Raw genomic sequence first — 19,074 nt, forward strand, 5'->3', positions numbered from 1 at the left:
ATGTCTCCAACTAAAATACATCATTTTCAGTATGAATTGCGTCCCTGAAAATAATCACTTAGGATCTAAAATACTGTTTTAAAAATATGACTTTCCAAAGAAAACAGTGGTCTCTTGACCCCAATGAGGGGTAAGTTGAGCCCAATGGGGGTAAATTGTGCCGTTCACTATGTTGAGGTAAAATTGAACATTTGCACACCTCATATGCTATATCAAACCAAAAGAATTCAGGTTACACTTTATTTCCATGGTCCATTTTAGACATTCTGCTAACTATATAAGTAACTTCAAATGCGTCAACTTAATCTAAAAACCTGAACCCTAAACCTAAGTCTGCTAATATTCTGAGGAAGATGAAATAGTTGCAAAGTTAATTATAGTTAGAGTATCTAAAGTGGACCATCAAGGTAAAGTGTAATTTAACACCAAATGACTTGTTAAAGGTTTTATTTAAATATAAAGTTACAACTTGAAGGGCCGGTTTTCTTCCACAAGGCCTATTTAAAAATGTCAAGTTTAAAATGATCAAAATCATTTGTAATTCTCCTTGGGTAATTTATAATAACCAAGCATGCTCAAACCCTCCATTATAGACAACCAACCAAATCTGTTTACATTCACTTTTATTTGAAGATTATATTGACGTGAGCTTCTGAAATATTGTTTTTGATGTTTGTTGGATATCTAGAGTTAGTGACTTTAAGTCTACACACGTGATTTATTCAGATAAGGCAGTCATGTTATGCACATATATGTTGATAGCACCATCATAAACACAATATTGAGTCAAACATTTGCTGATTATTCACTACACTACAAGCAACACTCTTTAAAGTCCCTTTAAAATTGCAACACACAATAACTCAAGCGTTTATTTATCTATTGAAAACCTCTGGAATGTGATCAAGAGGAAGATGGATGGTCACAAGCCGAGCTGCTTCTTGAATGTTTGCACCAGGAGTGGCATAAAGTCACCCAACATCAATGTGAAAGACTGGTGGAGAGCAAGCCAAGATGCATGAAAGCTGTGACTGAAAATCATGGTTATTCCACAAAATATTGATTTCTGAACTCTTCCCAAGGTAAAACATTAGTATTGTGTTGTTTCAAAATGAACATGAACTTATTTTCTTTCCATTATTCGAGGTCTGACAACACTGCTGCATCTTTTTTGTTATTTTGACCAGTTGTCGTTTTCTGCGAATAAATGCTCTAAATGACAATATTTTTATGTGGAATTTGGGAGAAATGTTGTCAGTAGTTTATGGAATAAAACAAAAATGTTAATTTTACCCAAACACATACCTATAAATAGTAAAACCAGGGAAACTGAAAAATTTTGCAGTGGTCTCTTAATTTTTTCCAGAGCTGTATATGTTGATAGCACCATCATATACACAATACTGAGTCAAACATTTGCTGATTATTCACTACACTACAAGCAACACTCTAAATTTAACTCTTAGAGTCCCTTTAAAATTGCAACACACAATCAGTAAGTCAAGCATTTCTTTATCTAGACGCTCTAATCTCCTTGACCGTGTGAATCTTTCTTCTCATCTCGGTTCTTTTCCTTCGTAGATTCTTTCACCACCTGAGCAATGAGCAAAAGAATCAATCAGATGTTTCCCAGACAGCGACATAGATCCGGCCCAGATCCGGCCCACATCTGGTACGTGTGGATTCCAGATGTGGGCCGGATTTGGGCAGACACTATGTTATAGTGTCTGGGTTGCTGCAAATTTTAATTTAACAAACAAAACATAAACATTTAATACCATTTAATGTGGAGAGATGCAGAGGTGGACAGTAACAAAGTACATTTACTTGAGTACTGTACTTAAGTATACTTTTTGAGTATCTGTACTTTACTTGAGTATTATTTTCTCTGGAAACTTTTTACTTTAACTTCACTACATTTGAAAGACAAATATCGTACTTTTTACCCCACTACATTTCTGTCAAGATCCTTGAGTAGAAAGTAGTAGCATTAGTCAGGGGTTGCATTTTGGTTGGAAATGAAAGTCGGGTTGACGTCAGAAACCCGACGTCATATTGACGTCAGCATCCGACGTTGGATTTTGGTTGGAACGTCTGTCCAACATTGGAGATTAACGTTAATCTGATGTTGGATTCTGACATCAACCTGATTTTCATTTTCAACGTTGGGTTTGGTCTTCTAAATGCGAATTTAGTCATTGTTTTGGAGCACACTAGCTTATAGATAACAGTAAGGCTAACATATTAATACTAAAAGCCAAAAAAACTTTAAATAGGGCACTCTTTGAAGGAACAGCCATTCGGGTGTCCAAAACCATTGTGGATGTTATTGAGTGACTTATTCAATCACACATTCAATCCCACTACTGGAACTGTGTTCTAGAAATAAATGTGATATTGATATGAGGGTAGGCAGGCATAGATTCAGAGGCATAAGGTAGGCTACTGTAAGTATAACATACAACAATGCAACAATAATAAAACAATGCATTGACATTTACTTTTTACTTTTGATACTTAAGTACTTTTAAAAACGAGTACTTCTGTACTTTTACTCAAGTAAAAACCGGTCTTTACAACTTTTACTTGGAGTAATATTTGATCAGTAGTATCTGTACTTTCACTCAAGTAAGGAAGTTGTGTACTTTGTCCACCTCTGGAGAGATGTAACATAAATGAAGTAAAATGTGAATAAAATGTGATGCAGTCTCTTTTATTATTGAAGAACTTCACTAAAGTTCCTCACCTCTCCATCACGAATCTCCACAGTCTTGATTAGGACTTTCTTTCCAGGTCCAGGATCAGAAAACTGACCATAATCTGTTCAAAAAAATCACACACACATCAAATATGATGCAAAGGTGGAGTAAAACAACTTCATGATTTAGTAGTAAAAATAATGTCTTCTGAAGCTCGACATTGTGATTGCAATGAATCACATCATGATTTTTAGTGAAAAGGAGTAGAATTTCATGGATAGCTATAGCTAGCTTCTGAATTCTGGGATTAAACGCATGGATTACTTTTATGCTGCCTTTATTTGCTTTTTGAAACTTTTTGAAAAGTTGTGGTCAGTGCTGGCTAGATTACTTATAAACTGCAGTTCATTACCAATTACAAATTACATGACAAATGAAAATTCAGAAATCATAATTTTATTAGCATTGATGGTTCCATAAAGAACCATTGACATCCATAAAAAAAGATAAACAAGTAATGACAACTTGAAAAATGACTTAAACCTCCAAGTTGATTGAACTTAAAAATTTAAGGCAGCAAATGTTTTCTTTTCTTTTGTACAGTGTAGAAACTTTCAAATACAAAGTTTCTTTATAGTGGAAAAATCTGAACTTTCCACTAACAGGTTCTTTGGGGAACCAAAAATGGTTCTTGTATGGCATCAATTAATATATACTTATTATATATAAGTATATATTAATATATGCTCCCGCACACTCTCTTGCAATTTGCATACTTGCAAATGAGTATCAAAATTTTATTAGCAACGTTTCGGTCTCATGACCTTCATCAGGCATAAACAAACATTCAAACTCAATCCCGTTTAAAATAATCACATGACCAACCAATGTAAAGATCCATTTGTAACCAATTAGGCTCAATGACTGAATACATAATTAACACCACATCATTATAAACAGTTACAAACATAATTGTAAATAATATCAAAGTAAAAAAAAATAACTTTTTATAAAATCACATTAAATAATGCTTCATCATTCATACCCCTAGGTGATAAAGTCTGAAGGGTAAAAATCCAAAACAGTTCACGTCTCTGTAAGAGCAATTCAATATCGCCCCCTCTAGGTGGCACTCACTTAAGATGATTTTAGGCAAAATGGCTGAAAAATCATAAATACAGGCACCAGTATTTAGATTTTTCACCCTCAACCAAAAGGTGGCGCTGTGACCAAATTGATGTGACAATGACACATGCAAAGTTTGGTGTCAATATGCCAAAGCATTTTGGCATCATGCCTAAATTTGTTAATGCAGTAAACAAAAATGATTTTGCCTATGGACAGAAAAATATATATTTTTGCCAGCATGGTCTAAAGATGATTTTTTGGTGAAAATCGGACCACTGGTTTAGACTCTAGGAGGAGTTCGAAAAAGTAGTTTTTATAAAGAAAATCTAAATGGCGGACAGGAAGTTTGGCCGACTATGGCAAAAATTTGTATCTATGTTCTCAGCATGAGCCAAGGAATCTATTAAGACGAAACGCAGCATGTAGCCTCAGGTCATGCTTGTGATGGCTTGGACCAAGTTTGGTCTAAATACAATACGTTGAGCAGATAGAGCCTTTTTTGCGGGTTTTCCAAAACGGTTCGACAAATCGACTTGAATCCCATAACTTTTTGTCGCCATTGTCTGAAGATTATCTGGTTCAATTTTCGGGAAAATCCGAGCAGCGACCTGAAGATGATATGATTCAATTTTGGTGAAAATCGGAGTTCGAAAAAGTAGGTTTTTCGGAAAATTCAAAATGGCGGAAAATTAGTTCATGATGAATCGAATCGTCTTAGCCAAGGAATGAGAGGAAAAAAAAAATGTTTGACTTAAAGAGTCCAAATTTGCTGTGGTGACAACTGAGACTGTCCTCTATCTGTGTGCCAAATTTCATAACTTTCCCGCAAGCGGTTCTATGGGCTGCCATAGACTTCCTGAGTGGAAGAAGAAGAAACGGATAAATAATAAGAACGCCAACGATTACAATATCTGCCTACGCACCTTCGGTTCTTGGCCCCTAATAAACACTCCAGGTCATTCTTTAATAAGTTATGATAGACTCACCACCACTGAACTGTCCACTCATTGAAGGCATTTTCATGATAGGAACCGTAATTCTGAAAGATGAAGTATAAAGGTCATCAGTTACCAGGAGTAAAACATGCAGAAACCTGTTGAAGCGGCTCAGTGGCGTCACTCTTACCGGTTTTCCTCTCCTTCCAGAAGTTTCCTGTAGGTGGCGATCTCGATGTCCAGGGCCATCTTGACGTTGAGCAGATCCTGGTATTCCCGCAGATGGCGTGACATCTCCTCCTTCAGGCGCTGTATCTCCTCTTCTAGACGTCCCACAGTCTCTTGATAGTTTCCAGCCTCTCCAGCAAACTGCTCTTCCATTTCTCTCATCTGCCTCACTAGAGCCTCATTCTACCGTCACAAACACACAGTTATGTCTCTAAATAAGGGAGTCCCAAAGACTTATATTGTCTTTACAGGTGAAACTCGAAAAATTTGAATATCGTGCAAAAGTTGTAATTTTGATGATTATGGCTTACGGTTTATGAAAACCCCAAATTCAAAATCTCAGAAAATTAGAATATTACATGAAATCAGTTAAAAAAAAAAAAGGATTTTAAATACAGAAATGTCGGCCCTCTGAAAAGTATAATCATGCATATGTATATAGTTATATCTACTAAATATATTAGTTACTGAATTACTGAAATACACGAACTTTTGCACAATATTCAAATTTTTCGAGTTTCACCTGTATAGAAAGCTAACTATAACAGGGCCGTAACCACCATAGTCATAATTAAAAATGGCCAAAAAGTTACATTTCTAACTGTGCTCATGTTGGCCAATCAGATCAAAGAAGGCGGGCCTTACTGTTCACAGAAGAGGAATGCTTTGGTTATAACAGTGAGTATGTTTACATGCAATGTTCAAGACGTGGTTACGGCCTTGAGCTATGATGACTACAGAAATACACATGACTGTTTAGCAAGAGGTTAGGTTTTCATATGTACAGTGTTCTTGAGAGAATCAACGTCGTAGTTCTGGGCTTGAATTTGCCTCCTCAGGTCATTGGTCTCTTGTTTAGCCTGTCTCATTGCCTCAGCGTTGCGCTTGGCTGAATCGTTCAGGTCTGCGAACTAACAGAGAAAACACATGAAGACGATCAGTGTGTATTGCAGTACTGTGCTGTCATCAGTAGAACACACACACTCACCTTGGACTTGTACCAGTCCTCAGACTCATGCATGTTCTTGGAGGCGATGGTCTCGTACTGAGCTCTGATGTCTCGAAGCGCTGCGGTCAGATCAGGCCCTCTGGACGTCTCCATCACCTCCATCTTCAGCTGCTGATTCTGAACGCTCACATGCACATCCTGAATTTCCTACATTTTAAGAAATAATACACGCAATTATTTAAATGTTTACAACAGTGACTTAGAATTACATTTTAAAGAACATTCCAGGTTAATTGAGAGACATGCTATAGTAATCAAGCAGAAAATGGCAATTATAATTTTGACGACTCCTTCAATTAAAAAAAAAGATTACACAGTGCGTCCGTACACCACTGGCTTTACAGTAATGCACTTGCAATGGATGTCTATAGGGCAAAAGGTTTGTTTGTTTTTTCTGTAAAAAATCTGAGTAAAAATATTACTTAAAATGTACATTTAAAGGCATAGTTCACCCAAAATGTGAAACAAAGTTGTCATCATTTACTCATTCTCATTTACTCATGTCATTCCAAACCTGTTAGACTTTTGTTCATCTTCAAAACACAAATGAAGATATTTTAATGAAATTTGAGAGAATAAACTGAATAAAAGCCTAAATGAATTACCTAAATGTCTCTTAAAAGAAATTTGGACTAAACCACTCAATTCATATGGATTAGTTTTATGATCTCTTCATAAACGTTTTGAAGATCAAAGTGGGAGTTGTGTAGAAGTCAATGGAGGGACAGAAATCTCTCAGATTTCATCAAAAATATCTTCATTTGTGGTCTGAAGATGAACGAAAATCTTAAAGGTTTGGAAGAACATGAGGGTGAGAAATCATGACAGATTTTCATTTTTGGGTGAACTAACCCTTTAATAGTAAACTTTTATAAATTAAAAAGTGAGTCTCAAGAAATGTTGAATAAGTATACTTACAACTACTGGTACATTGATTTTAGTAGCTACTTGCTACATAAAGTAGGCTATACTTAAGAAATAAACTTGTGCTTTTCTTTCTTTTACTTCATAAAATGAAACTGACTTTTTTGTGATGGAATATGCATGGGCTTTTTTCGTGTGAGAGTAAGAAACAATGTTCCCATGATACCGCTGATTTATGTTATAACTCATTTGTTACTGAAATAAAGATTTCAGTATTTCCCCATTAAATTAGATTTGAGCTGTACTTGCATTAAAAAAAGTGCATGAATTTATTGAAAATCCAATTCATTAAAACATTTTGAAAAAACATTTTTAAAAAAATTTCTTGGTGCATTATTTTCATAGTTTTATGGAAAAATCTGTTTGCCTGTTTATATTGTGCAGCATCAATAAAGTGTTTATATTTAGTTTGGTCTTACTACATTAGTACTTAAACCAGGGAAAAATTGACTGGCAGGCAGTGGAGCAAAGCATTGTTTAGTCTTTCAGGTGGGCGTTCCTATAAGTTTGTTATGTCACATGAAAACTATGAATAAACTATACTAGAAATGTTACTTGTTCTTACAAACTGAATTTATGTTCATTTCGATAGTCAATGCAATGGTAACAGAAAGCACATATATAAGTTTCATTAAGCAGCACACAAAGATATCATCAGTAAAAGCAGGCAGGTTTTTGACTTTCATCATTCATTCATTATTTATGTCTCTCACCTCATCATGCATCTTCTTGAGGAACTCAATCTCATCCATCAGAGATTCAATCTTCCTCTCCAGTTCCAGACGGGCAAGTGTAGCACTATCCACATCCTTCATACACACACACACACACACACAGTCAGACTTTAGTGTGGGGAACACATCTTCACTATTAACTACGACTTTTGCCTCAAACTCCTAATTTACTGATTATTATTAACAGTCAATAAGGTAGTTGTTAAAATTAAGTATTGGGTGGATTAAGGGATGTGGAATATGGTCATGCAGAATAAGGCATTAATATGTGCTTTATAAGTACTAATAAACAGCCAATATCCTAATAATATGCATGCTAATAAGTAACTATAATAGTAAGAATTGGACCCTAAAATAAAGTGTTGCCATTATTGTTATATCTGTTTCTAGATATTATTAAAAGTGTAAATATTAGTAGAAGCACTATTATATGCTTATTATATGATCGCACTTCATCTCCCCTTTTGAAAATTCTGTCATCATATATTCACCCTTGTGTCTATCCAAAACAGTATGATGTTCTTTCTTCTGTGAAACATAAAAAGTAAATGATGACAGAATTTTCATTTTTTCCCTTGCGAGCGAAGCCCTAAGACCCAGACATCGTGACAAGTGTGTAGACTTTTTTATACCCACTGTATGACAATGACTGTATAAAAACAATAAAGCTCAGAGATAGCATTCAGCAGAAGTGCATATTGTGAGATATACTTTCCATTATCGCTTTACCTTACGAAAGAGATTCAGGTTATTTTCAGCTTCCTGTCTTTTCTGCATCTCCTCATTTAACCTGCAAACAATTAAGAGAAAATATAAGTCCACTTCAATAATAATAATAAAAACCTTTTCCTGTTGGGAGTCACAGAAAATTAACTTAAAAAAAAAAATTTGGGTTTAATCTTGTAATCTATCTTTTATTTGATATTGTGTTGGGTGACCATTTGTGTTTTGTGATATTCTCTGAAGTCTTTAGCTTATGCATTAAAATTTGTGACTAATGTTGCTTTTCCACTGCATGGTACGGTTTGGTACGGCTCACTTAAAGGGTAACTCTCGCCAGAATGCAACCTAGGGTCTTTTTGTTAATCTACCAGAGGCAAACTTTCGTTTAAAAGCATAATTAGAATGGAAACGCCACTTTTAAGTTTGACCATATTTTCGTTTTTGGTCAAATTGCCTTTTGAATGGGAGTGCTTAGGTGCTTAAAACACTAATGCGGCTCGACACAACATGAAACTTTGCTGGAAGTATCACCAGAGGCTCTACACATGAACTCCAGCATTGAGAACATTGTTTGTGTACACAGAGTTTAATAAAAAGAAAGATTTTGAACAACTTACTGTGTTTCCGCCCGCAGACATTTTGTCAGTCAAAAATAGTCGATCTCCGAATGCAAATGAACTGACTCTGAATTTTAGTATTGCTTCTTATATGAGCATCCTTTTTCAAATACAAGGTCAATATTGATTTTCACTAACGACAAAACAACAAATAATTTTATGGAATTTATATGGAACTAAGCTTTAGGAGCTTTCCATCTTTACTCTCCTCATGTTACGGAGATCGACTATTTTTGACTGACAAAATGCCGGCGGACGGAAACACAGTGAGTTGTCTTTCTTTCTTTTTAGTAAACTCTGTGTACACAAACAATGTTCTCAATGCTGGAGTTCATGTGTAGAGCCCCTGGTGATACTGAGAGCAAAGTTTCATGTTGTGTCGAGCCTTCTTAGTGTTTTAAAAATAGTGATTTTTGATGCTATCATAGAAGTGCCCCAAGCACTCCCATTCAAAAGGCAATTTGACCGAAAACGAAAATACGGTCAAACTTAAAAGTGCCGTTTCCATTCTAACTATGCTTTTAAACGAAAGTTTGCCTCGGGTAGATTAACAAAAAGACCCTAGGTTGCATTTTGGCGAGAGTTACCCTTTAAACAGTACCACCTCAGTTGAGGTTTCAAGAGAGCCGTACCGATACTAAAATGTGACATGTAAACACTGCAGATCACTGATTGGTCAGAGAGAATCATCACTACCAGCGTCATTGGATTTGCGACACGCGAGACACCAAACCCGCTAAAAAAAACTTCTTCGTCTTGCAGTGAAAAACATCCACATGCTAAGAATCAAAAACACCAATACATCAATATACTCCGTTGCTCCTGTGTTGTGCGTTTGTTTGTCGTGTTTACGATGATGTCACGACAATAGAGGCGCCGTAACTATAACGATTAGTATATAATCCCACCCACTTTGAAGTGGTACTAAATTGCAGTGGAAAAGCAAAGCGAGCCGAGCCGTACCATGCAGTGAAAAAGCGTTATAAAGTAGTACAGGTATGACATCACTTTGTAGGCCAAAACGCGGAAGCGAGTTAGCATTTTTGCACTTCCGGTTCCATCGTCCAGAAGTCCAGAAGGATTTTCTGAATGGCTGAAATAAGGTCTGTGGTGAACACAAGCTCAAGACATTTTCACGTTTTATTCTACGACATAAAATACATCAGTAAGACCCCACTCATGATTTTTTTAAGCTGTTATATGTCTTGAAAAATGTGGTTGCTAACAGGACTATAGGCTGTCTGGGAGATTAAACATCATCACGACGAACAGGTAAAACCGCTTTTACAGCCTCGTTATGCTTATAATTGTGCTCTTATAAACTATTCTAACTCAAACGTTCTGGGAAAATAGCTTAGCGATGGTGACGTTGAACTTGTGGGACCATGGTGTAGTTCGTTATAGCCTACCTTTAGCTTTTTACTCCTGGCGACTGCATTTAGGCTTCAAAAAACTCATAAAAGATGTGTTCATCTGTACTGTGATAATTATCTTGATGGACAAAATGTGCAAGTATCATAAACTTTTGTTGATAACAGAGCTTGTTTTTAGTGATAATCCAATATGGAAAAATCCTATTGGGTTTTTGTCGAGGGAACCAGTGTGATGCTAATTGCCAGTTGGCCTACAAAGTGACGTCAGACCTGCACCACTCTTAGTCCTCAAGAGACAAAAGAAACTGTCCTTGAAGACTGTATGCCTGAAGTGAAGGTTGTAATATAAATATAAAATCTAACCTGGAAGAGAGTCAGAGAACCGATAAACTGATTAGCTTAAAAGCATCTGAGATTACATTTGTACCGGCTGGGAGAAATGCTCTTATGACAAATTTAATAAGCGAATCATATTATAAGCCAAACACGTAGAGGGAGTCCTACTACTGCTGTATCCATTTCATAATATATTGCCACCAATCTCAAAGACTCTTGCATTCCTCTCAGAGTATGTGTTTACTGTCCCACAGTTGTGTTTGAGGCGTTTGGCTCATCTGGATTTTGGCGTTTGATTAGGTCTGAGAAATGTCAGTGATTTGCTATATAATGGATGACTTGATTGTTGTTGTGATTTGTTGTTATTTTATGTTTGTGATAATTTTAGAGTTCTATGCTATTTATGTACAGAGTTAAGTTTAGACTTTAATAAAAAAATTGTGTACTCTCCCATTGTGTTGTTTCTTGTGTGACTTGCCACTGTCGCTTTTGTCTTTTGGCTTGCTTAGTTGGGGACACTTTATATATTTAACAAATATTATTGAACTGCCTGCTTTGACACCATTATATGAGAACTGAACCGAGCTGGATGACGACAAAATTAATAACTTCTTACAACAAAAATTAACCATTACTAAACTTACTTAAGCTGAACTATGATGCTATTTCTTTTAGATCTGCTGTACAGCAGAAACAAACTTTATCACTGTAAAGCTGCTTTGAAACAATCTGTATTGTAAAAAGCGCTATATAAAAAAGGTGACTTGACTCTCCAGCGAACAAGGCAGTTAGATTGATTTTGTTACTCATCTGTGTTCCTCTACCCTACTGTCAATAAACCCTGCTATTGAAATCATCTTCAGTGAATCAATGCGTCTGTGACAGAAGACCACACCAACATCATCACAGGGACATCACGTGCTGCTGATGCTATTGAGGAACTGGTTGAACAGCTTCATCGAGCTCTGCCTTCATGATCTCCTAAATGCACGCCTCACTTTCCAGAACCAGAAGAGACATCCTCATCTTCCAGTTAGGTCCATTCATACTCTCCTTGTAATACACTCACTCTTGTGTACTAAACTCACAGTGACCCGTTCCTACATTACTCTCATAGCTATGGCTCTCCTTGACTTCGGGCTGCAGGAGCATCGTCTGTTCCCCAAAATGGAGAAGTGTGAGTTTCAGCAGCCTTTGATCCATTTTCTCTGCTATAATATCTGTCCTGGGGGGAACAAATGGACCAGAGGAATGTCTAAGCTATATAATTACCATCCACCATAATAGAGCTCCACTCGCCTCCCTCCTGCAGGCAAAACCCAAGTCTCTGTCCTGCAACACCCAAGCCTCATCTGACTTTCAACGTGTAAAGGATGCCTTCACCAGTGTTCCCATCTTTGTGCATCCTGAACCGAGTCTCCCATTCATCATGCAAGTTGATGCCTCTTCCTCAGGTGTTAGACTGGTATAGACTGTCCCCGGTGAAGCAGAGCTACGACATTGACAACCTGGAGATCTTTGCAATCCAATGGACTCTCGACGATCAAATTACACATTAATTTATACACATTCAAATGCACATTCATAGATTCCGTCCACTTCTCCCTGGGCTCTCGTCACCCTGACTGACACTCATCAGACCCTCTTGAGGCTCAGAAATCTCTACTGGTGGCCCTGTATGTCCCAAGAAGTTCAGTGTTTCATCCAGGGTTGTCCAGACTGTGCCGTCTCAAAATCTCCATATCAGCTTCCAGCAGACAAGCTCCTTCCTCTGCCCGTTCCTCATCATCCAACCCTCTACGCATACCTTTGCAATAGAATCGCAATTAGCTTATATATATATATATATATATATATATATAATATATATGATTCCATCAAATCAGCTTATCTTTATAGCTCTCACAGCTTTTTAACTATCTGAACGTACACATATCAGTCAACCAAGCATTATATTATATCATGATAATCAAGCACTATTTAATGATAGAAATTTAGAAATTTAACTTGGTAACCATATATGAATGCATATTTGTCATTATAACTGAACTTAGACTGGTGGTGGTGCTTAAGATATTGTTGGTCATTCAGTGTTTCTGTAAAGCAAAATAGCTCAGTCATAGCCTGGAAATCCAGACCTAAATCTAAAAGATTAATGGTCTGGCGTCGACTAATGAAAATGCCCAGCTCAAGGGGCGGCACCAAGCATGCATTTGAAAATCTCGCTGCACGCAATTGGATAACACTACGACCAATCACAACAATAAACCCCAGCTACCAGCGGAGCTAACCTTATTAGACATTCTCTGATTATACTCTTACCGTATCCGGTCGGCGAAACAGTAAAAACGTCCTTCTTGCAAAGGAACGATTCGATCGCCGTGTTCTGTTCCTCTTTTAGATAAAAAGCCAAGTCTAACTCGTTCATTGTAGCGGCCAAAGCCGTTTCAAACAACTGGTGTTCATCCATAGCCATCTTGCAATGTTTACTAATGACTTGGACGTCACAGCGCTGTCATCATCTGTTTAGCTCGCCTCTGGCCCGCCTATATCAGATAACCTGATGTGATTGGTGCAGCTCAGATCGAGGGGCATATTTAATGAGCATCATTATTTGACACCAGAGTAAACTCGCTGAGCAAATTCAACTTGTGCTCTTGCGAGAACTCTGGATTTCCAGGGTAGCTCAGTCATTGTTCAACGAGTGAAAATATATAAGTTATACTAGCCTCGAACACACACACTGGTTAGTGTTTATAGCCAGTCTAAGGACTAAAAATGTATTAGCCAATGGCTAATGATAAACATTTTTAGTCGCGCAGAGTGAAAATTTTGTCGCATTTGCAAATGATTTAGTCGCATTGTAGAGAGTTGTCACCCCTAGTCACACCTCTGGGTGGATTTCATCAGAATCACACGGCATCAGATGCGTTCACCTGTGTGTGCTTGTCGTAGAGGATTGTTTCTCTAAGGATTGTCATTTAGTGCCGTTGAAGGGCCTCGCCACAGCCACTGAGACTGCGCTGTTCCCTTAATTACAGCCTTCAGGAAGACATAGTGTCTGAACGCGGTCTGCAATTCATCTCCTGAGTTTGGAGATTCTTCTCCTGAGTGTGTTAGTAGGCCTGTAACTCATAGCGGTAAAAGATGGCTGCTGTTTGTTTGCCATTCTTTCTTGGTGACTAGCAGTGTGTCTATAACTTTGAACACGCTGATGATTACGATGTCTGCGCGAGCAGGATGACAGGCAGGGAGGACATCCTATCGTTGCATTAGGCCCGAATGTAATGATTGAACGAACATTTTTTGGTCCTGAGACTTCCACAGAAGATATTAAAATATTGTTTGATATCAAGATATGAAGAGACTTTCAATTAGTATAAGAAAAAAATGTATGAAAAACATAGCCTACCCTACCTTTAATCTGGATCATTTTTAAAACTTCCCCATCCACACTAGCGTTTTCAAGGGTTTTCCGGAAATTTCTTGTCCACACTGAATAATAGTTTTAATGCGCATGCGTAAAACGTAATAAAATCTCACAAGCTGATACCAAAAAACCAGACATAATACATGACATCTCCTGCCATTCTTCTGACACGATAGTTTCATTACCAAACTATCTCACCACTCACTGGTGCGTCCAGGTCACACTCGATCACTATTCCTTGTTTGGTCCAAACACATTTGCCCTCATGTTTTGCCGCAGGACAGCAATTGCATGCAAGTAAATCAAACAGTCCCTCTGCTTTATATCATTGGTGTCCAACTACAGCCCCTGCACATTGTCACTTATTTTGTACTGACCAAAGAGATGAATGTCCAAAATTAAAAAGAAAACTAATCATAATCAATATTTTAATAATTCAAATTAATTTTTACAATATTGACACAAAATTTGGCCACTTAGAAAGGTCATCCTTACACCTTTAAAAAAAAAAAAAAAGAAAAAAAAAAAAGATCTTATTTTTTCTTGTAACTTAAAAAGTTATTTTAGAAGCCAAGACAGTGCATTATGATCAATCGGTATCTATCATTTTATTCCTACTACAAGTGTTGTCAATGTTCTAGTTGTGTTTTTGTTATTAGTACATTAGTAGGTCATGTCTAGCCTTAGATTAACATTTTTTGCAGTGCTTTTCTATAGTATTGGACATTACAGTCGTTTCATTTTATTAGACATACAATTTTTTTTATATATATATATAAATTCCCGCTGGCTAAAAGGTCTATAGGCCTGCTGACTCCTGACAAACAGTCCTGAACACCAAAGTCACATTCCCAACACTGAACCACGTTGATTTTACTAGCAGACCATATTAATACAGTGTGTTCTTCATGGGAAGTACAAACATTGCCTTAAAACATATTAATTTATGATCGATATTGAACAAAACCATCATAATCGTATCCATTGGTGTCTGTTGGATAGTGTTACTTTATTTTTTTATTTTTTTAAAGTGCTTTGCACACAGTTTGACCTCATATTTTTTAATATTGTTGTTTTACTTTCTCCTTTGTTGAAGAGACACTTACCTTCTGTCCTCGGGGGAAACGCCCAGCGTGACATCCGTTAGTTCAGTCAGTTCCGAGGCGCGACGGAACACGCGCTCCTGATGCTGTCATCAGATTCGCGCACTCACTCGATTCGTGCACGGTGTGAAACGTGCGTAAAGACTTAGGCTACTTTAATATAGTTCAAAAAGTGATGAGGTTAAAGTAGTTTTAAGCAGTAATGAGTTGCACATCTGTATGAGCTTTTGTGTTTTTGCAGTACAAGAATGAAATTGGGTCCGTCATGATACTTAATTAGGCTATGAAGCATTAGTTGTTTAAGTGTCTCTTCCATTATCACATTGTAAACCGCAGTCTAGATGATGATGGGAGGATCCCTGCAGCGGTTTCTTTGTCTCTTTCATTCGCTGCCACACCCATGTTTCATGAACTTCATTATAGGCTACAGACATACGGTCACCTTTAAAGATCTAATCTTAATTACCTACCTCTAATGAAATCTGCACATTTCAGATTTTCTCCACTAAAGCAAATCTCTTTTCTTTTATAGCAACTCCTGTTTATCAAAATAAACATATAGCCTATAGCTGAAGCAAAAACCTGAGCAAATTTAAAGTTCACTGTAAACAATAGAGTAGGCTACTGGTAATTTTTTTGCCAGGACAATGCAATGCATAATTCAAAATACAGGTAAACACCTGTAAAAAATCCTTTATAATCATAGTACACTGTGCCTTATTTTTGCAGAATTTTTTTTTTTTTTTTTTTACAGTGTAGCCTATAGGCTACTCATTTTGTATCCATAACAAATCAATGCATCCAAATTACAAGATACAACATACTGTACCTTCACTTTTCAAAGTACTGACTTGACACTCAATCTTTGTCACTTTTAACTTAACACCCAGTCCAATTTTCTCTTAAATGGCTAGTTCACCCAAAAATGAAAATTCTGTCACCCTCATGTCGTTCCAAACCTGCATGACTCTCTGTCTTCAGCCAAACACATATATACATACAATAAACATACAATAATATTAACTTCTTTTGTATTCCAAAGTTTAGAATGACATGAGGGTGAGAAAATGAAGGCAAAAGATTAATTTTTTGAGTGAACAATCCACTTACACTAGCCAGTGTCAAACATTAAAGGTCAGAAGTTTTCTAGAAATATTAACATGTGTAGATGCATACACACCCCACCAGCCCTCACACACACCTCTGCTTGAGCAGGGCCACATCTTCAGCCAGGTTGTCTCTCTCCACCTGCATCTGGTCTCGATCGTTGCCCATGAGCTCCATCTGTCTGCGCATCTCTCTCATCTCCTGCTGGCACAGCTCATTGACCCGTCCCGACGGCCCCTGCTGCTGCTCCTTAAACTGACCCAACTCCAGAGTCAGCTTTGAGTTCTGCTGCTCCAGATACCGCACCTTCTCGATGAAGCTGGCGAAGCGGTCGTTGAGTTCCTGCAGTTCTCGTTTCTCATTGCTGCGCGTGGTCAGGAACTCCTGGTTGACGGCCTCTGCCAGAGAGAAGTCCACTTTATCATAAGAGAGGCGGGGGCCCGGAGCGCTGGAGCGGCTCCTGAAGTCCACAGAGCGGGTGGGTGTGGAGGAGGAGATGTAACGGCCTCCAACACGACTGGACACTGGGCTATAGACAGGCGCCCCAAAAGTGCGCTGATAAGAGGTGCGATATGAGGAGTGACTCATGATGTTGCCTATAATCCTTGTACTTTTCTTAAATTATTAAGTATTGTATCTTCCTCTTCTTCTGCTCCGGGTGCCTGTTGTTTTGATCAAAGCTGAGTCACGGCAGGATGTGAGACTGAGAGGCTTTTATACATGAAGCTGGTCAGTTCATCTGAGCTCCACCCAGCCCAGCCCATTCCCAGTCTCCCGAGCCCCTGATCTCATCCTCTTTCATGTAATTCATCATTCATCCATACGGTCAGTCACTCCCTCACAGGCACAACCTAGGCACTTCTTGGATGGTTTCCATTTGATATGTGAATTAATGCACTGAAAATGAACAGCTTTATGTTTAATCATTACATTTATAATGTTAAAAGAAATGAAAGAGGCATTTTTCAGTGAAAGACAAAAGCAAAAGGATAAATGCATTTCTTTTTTTGCATAGAAAATGTCATGTGCTGGGAGAATGTAAGAAATTTCCAGGCCAGACGTATACCATTGGACTAGACTGGGTCCAGATTGGGCTCATCTGTAGGAGCAATAAACACACATGAAAGATTGATGTGCGCTCATTGATGTGCGCTCAACATTTTTAACAACCAAGTTTTACAACCTAGCACAACATTTCCCAACTGACTGGTCAAATGCATTTGGTTGGAATCATACCTTTCTGGAGGTTTCACTTCAGAGTGCAGACATCTCTCTTTTTTTACTAATGCAATGACCCATTCATAAATAGCAACGATTAGTTCTGTTCTTGTGATGGTTTTGCGTGGGTTTGCACATGTTCTAGTTCTGTTTTCTGTGTTTCAGTTTTTCAATTCAACAAAAAAAAAATGTTTTATTCCCTCACAGACAATTTTCCATAATAATTAAAAAAATACACTTAATAACTGAAAAATATGTAGGCTGAAGCCTTTGCTTATTATACCTACCCTTTATACATATTTATCTAATGAGAGTCACTTCTCTCATTGGATTTGTTTTATACAAGATAAACAAAACAGTTACATAAGACATTTTTCAAAATGTACATACATAATTACAAAGGTAAACATTTCAGATATTAAGCATTACATACACAAATTGTATAAAGAATTACATAGACAAAAAAAATGTTACTTTGGAGGACACAGTGAAAAAACATTTATTTATTCTACTGTAATTTAAATATTAAATTCAAGAAATTGACATAAAAGATGATTATTCAACATGTTGTCTGACAACCAAACCATAGAGCAATGTAAATCAAGCCTTTGCCTTCTAAAAAGTGAGTTAATTGTATTCCTTTGCTTTTCAGCGAATGTGCCGAGTCATTCTGCAGGAAATGTAGAACTATTTAAATGATTCTTTTGCACACTGTACCACATAAACATAACGGATGTGCTCACTGTATGCCCACATTAATAATTCATAAATAGCTTCAATTTATAAAGGCATCATGACTGAAATACAGTAAACTTCACATTAAGGCAAGCATAACACATCACATATTTTCTATCATATATATATATATATATATATATATATATCAAAATTAACACTAATTATGTGGCAATTAGTGTGACACCTTGCCAAGAATTTCTAAATATCTCTCTTTTAATGTCTCTTCAAGTTTTAATGCAGTGTCACCCCTGCCCTGACACATTTGCTTTCAGTTTCTAAGTAAAATCTGTAGGATACTTCAACATTTTTAAAGGGGACATGCAAAATTCACTTTTACATGATGTTTAAACATAAATGTGTGTCGGCAATGTGTACACAACCACTCTATAATGGTATAAATCCACCCACTCCTCTTTCTTTAATCCCCATAAATCATGAGCAGAGTCTCAGAACAAGCCGTTTGCAGATTCTAGAATATGTGAGTCACAAATGCTTAAGCCCCGCCCATGACTGCTGATGGACTCGACTCATTAGCATAGACCCGCCCACAGTGAGCTGAACACAGTCCGCCATGTTTATCTATTCACCAGGGGCCGTATTCACAAAGCATTTTATCTTACAACTAGGAGTACTCCTAAATCGCACTAAAAGATTTTAGCTAGTAGTTTTCTCTTAAAAGTTATTCACAACGCCTTTCAAACCTACTCTTAGTAGGCTAAAGAAAAATGACAACTCCTAAACTAAGAGTGAGTCTTCGTTGCTATGGATGACG

General features: G+C 37.3%; 1 protein-coding gene across 2 annotated transcripts; it reads right to left on the bottom strand.

Moving 5' to 3' along the window:
- Positions 1-431: 431 nt before the first annotated feature.
- Positions 432-17,150, bottom strand: prph (peripherin). Of its 2 annotated transcripts, XR_013819718.1 has the most exons (10): positions 16,441-17,098; positions 8,387-8,447; positions 7,637-7,732; positions 5,979-6,146; positions 5,776-5,901; positions 4,953-5,173; positions 4,814-4,866; positions 2,747-2,820; positions 1,331-1,594; positions 613-1,212 (listed from the first exon to the last, which is right to left on the bottom strand). XR_013819718.1 is itself a non-coding variant. In XM_079857640.1 (9 exons), exons 1-9 carry the CDS (start codon positions 16,932-16,934, stop codon positions 1,526-1,528), a joined length of 1,362 nt encoding a protein of 453 aa, XP_079713766.1. In that variant the 5' UTR covers positions 16,935-17,150; the 3' UTR covers positions 432-1,525. The 2 variants fall into 2 exon arrangements, 1 of the variants encoding a protein (XP_079713766.1); XM_079857640.1 differs by having other exon boundaries at positions 432-1,594; positions 16,441-17,150.
- Positions 17,151-19,074: the final 1,924 nt, after the last annotated feature.

The sequence above is a fragment of the Squalius cephalus genome (genome assembly GCF_949319135.1).
Source record: "Squalius cephalus genome assembly, chromosome: 22".
Lineage (NCBI taxonomy): Eukaryota > Metazoa > Chordata > Actinopteri > Cypriniformes > Leuciscidae > Squalius > Squalius cephalus.

Bases quoted from the DNA above. Each gene is read 5' to 3' on its own strand.
- prph (XM_079857640.1), bottom strand. From the start codon at position 16,934: ATGAGTCACTCCTCATATCGCACCTCTTATCAGCGCACTTTTGGGGCG. The intron at 8,448-16,440 runs GTGTGTGTGAGG...AATTGTTTGCAG, and splicing joins GTGGCCCTGCTCAAGCAGAG to GTTAAATGAGGAGATGCAGA. The intron at 5,174-5,775 runs GTACATATGAAA...TTGTGACGGTAG, and splicing joins TTGATTCTCTCAAGAACACT to AATGAGGCTCTAGTGAGGCA.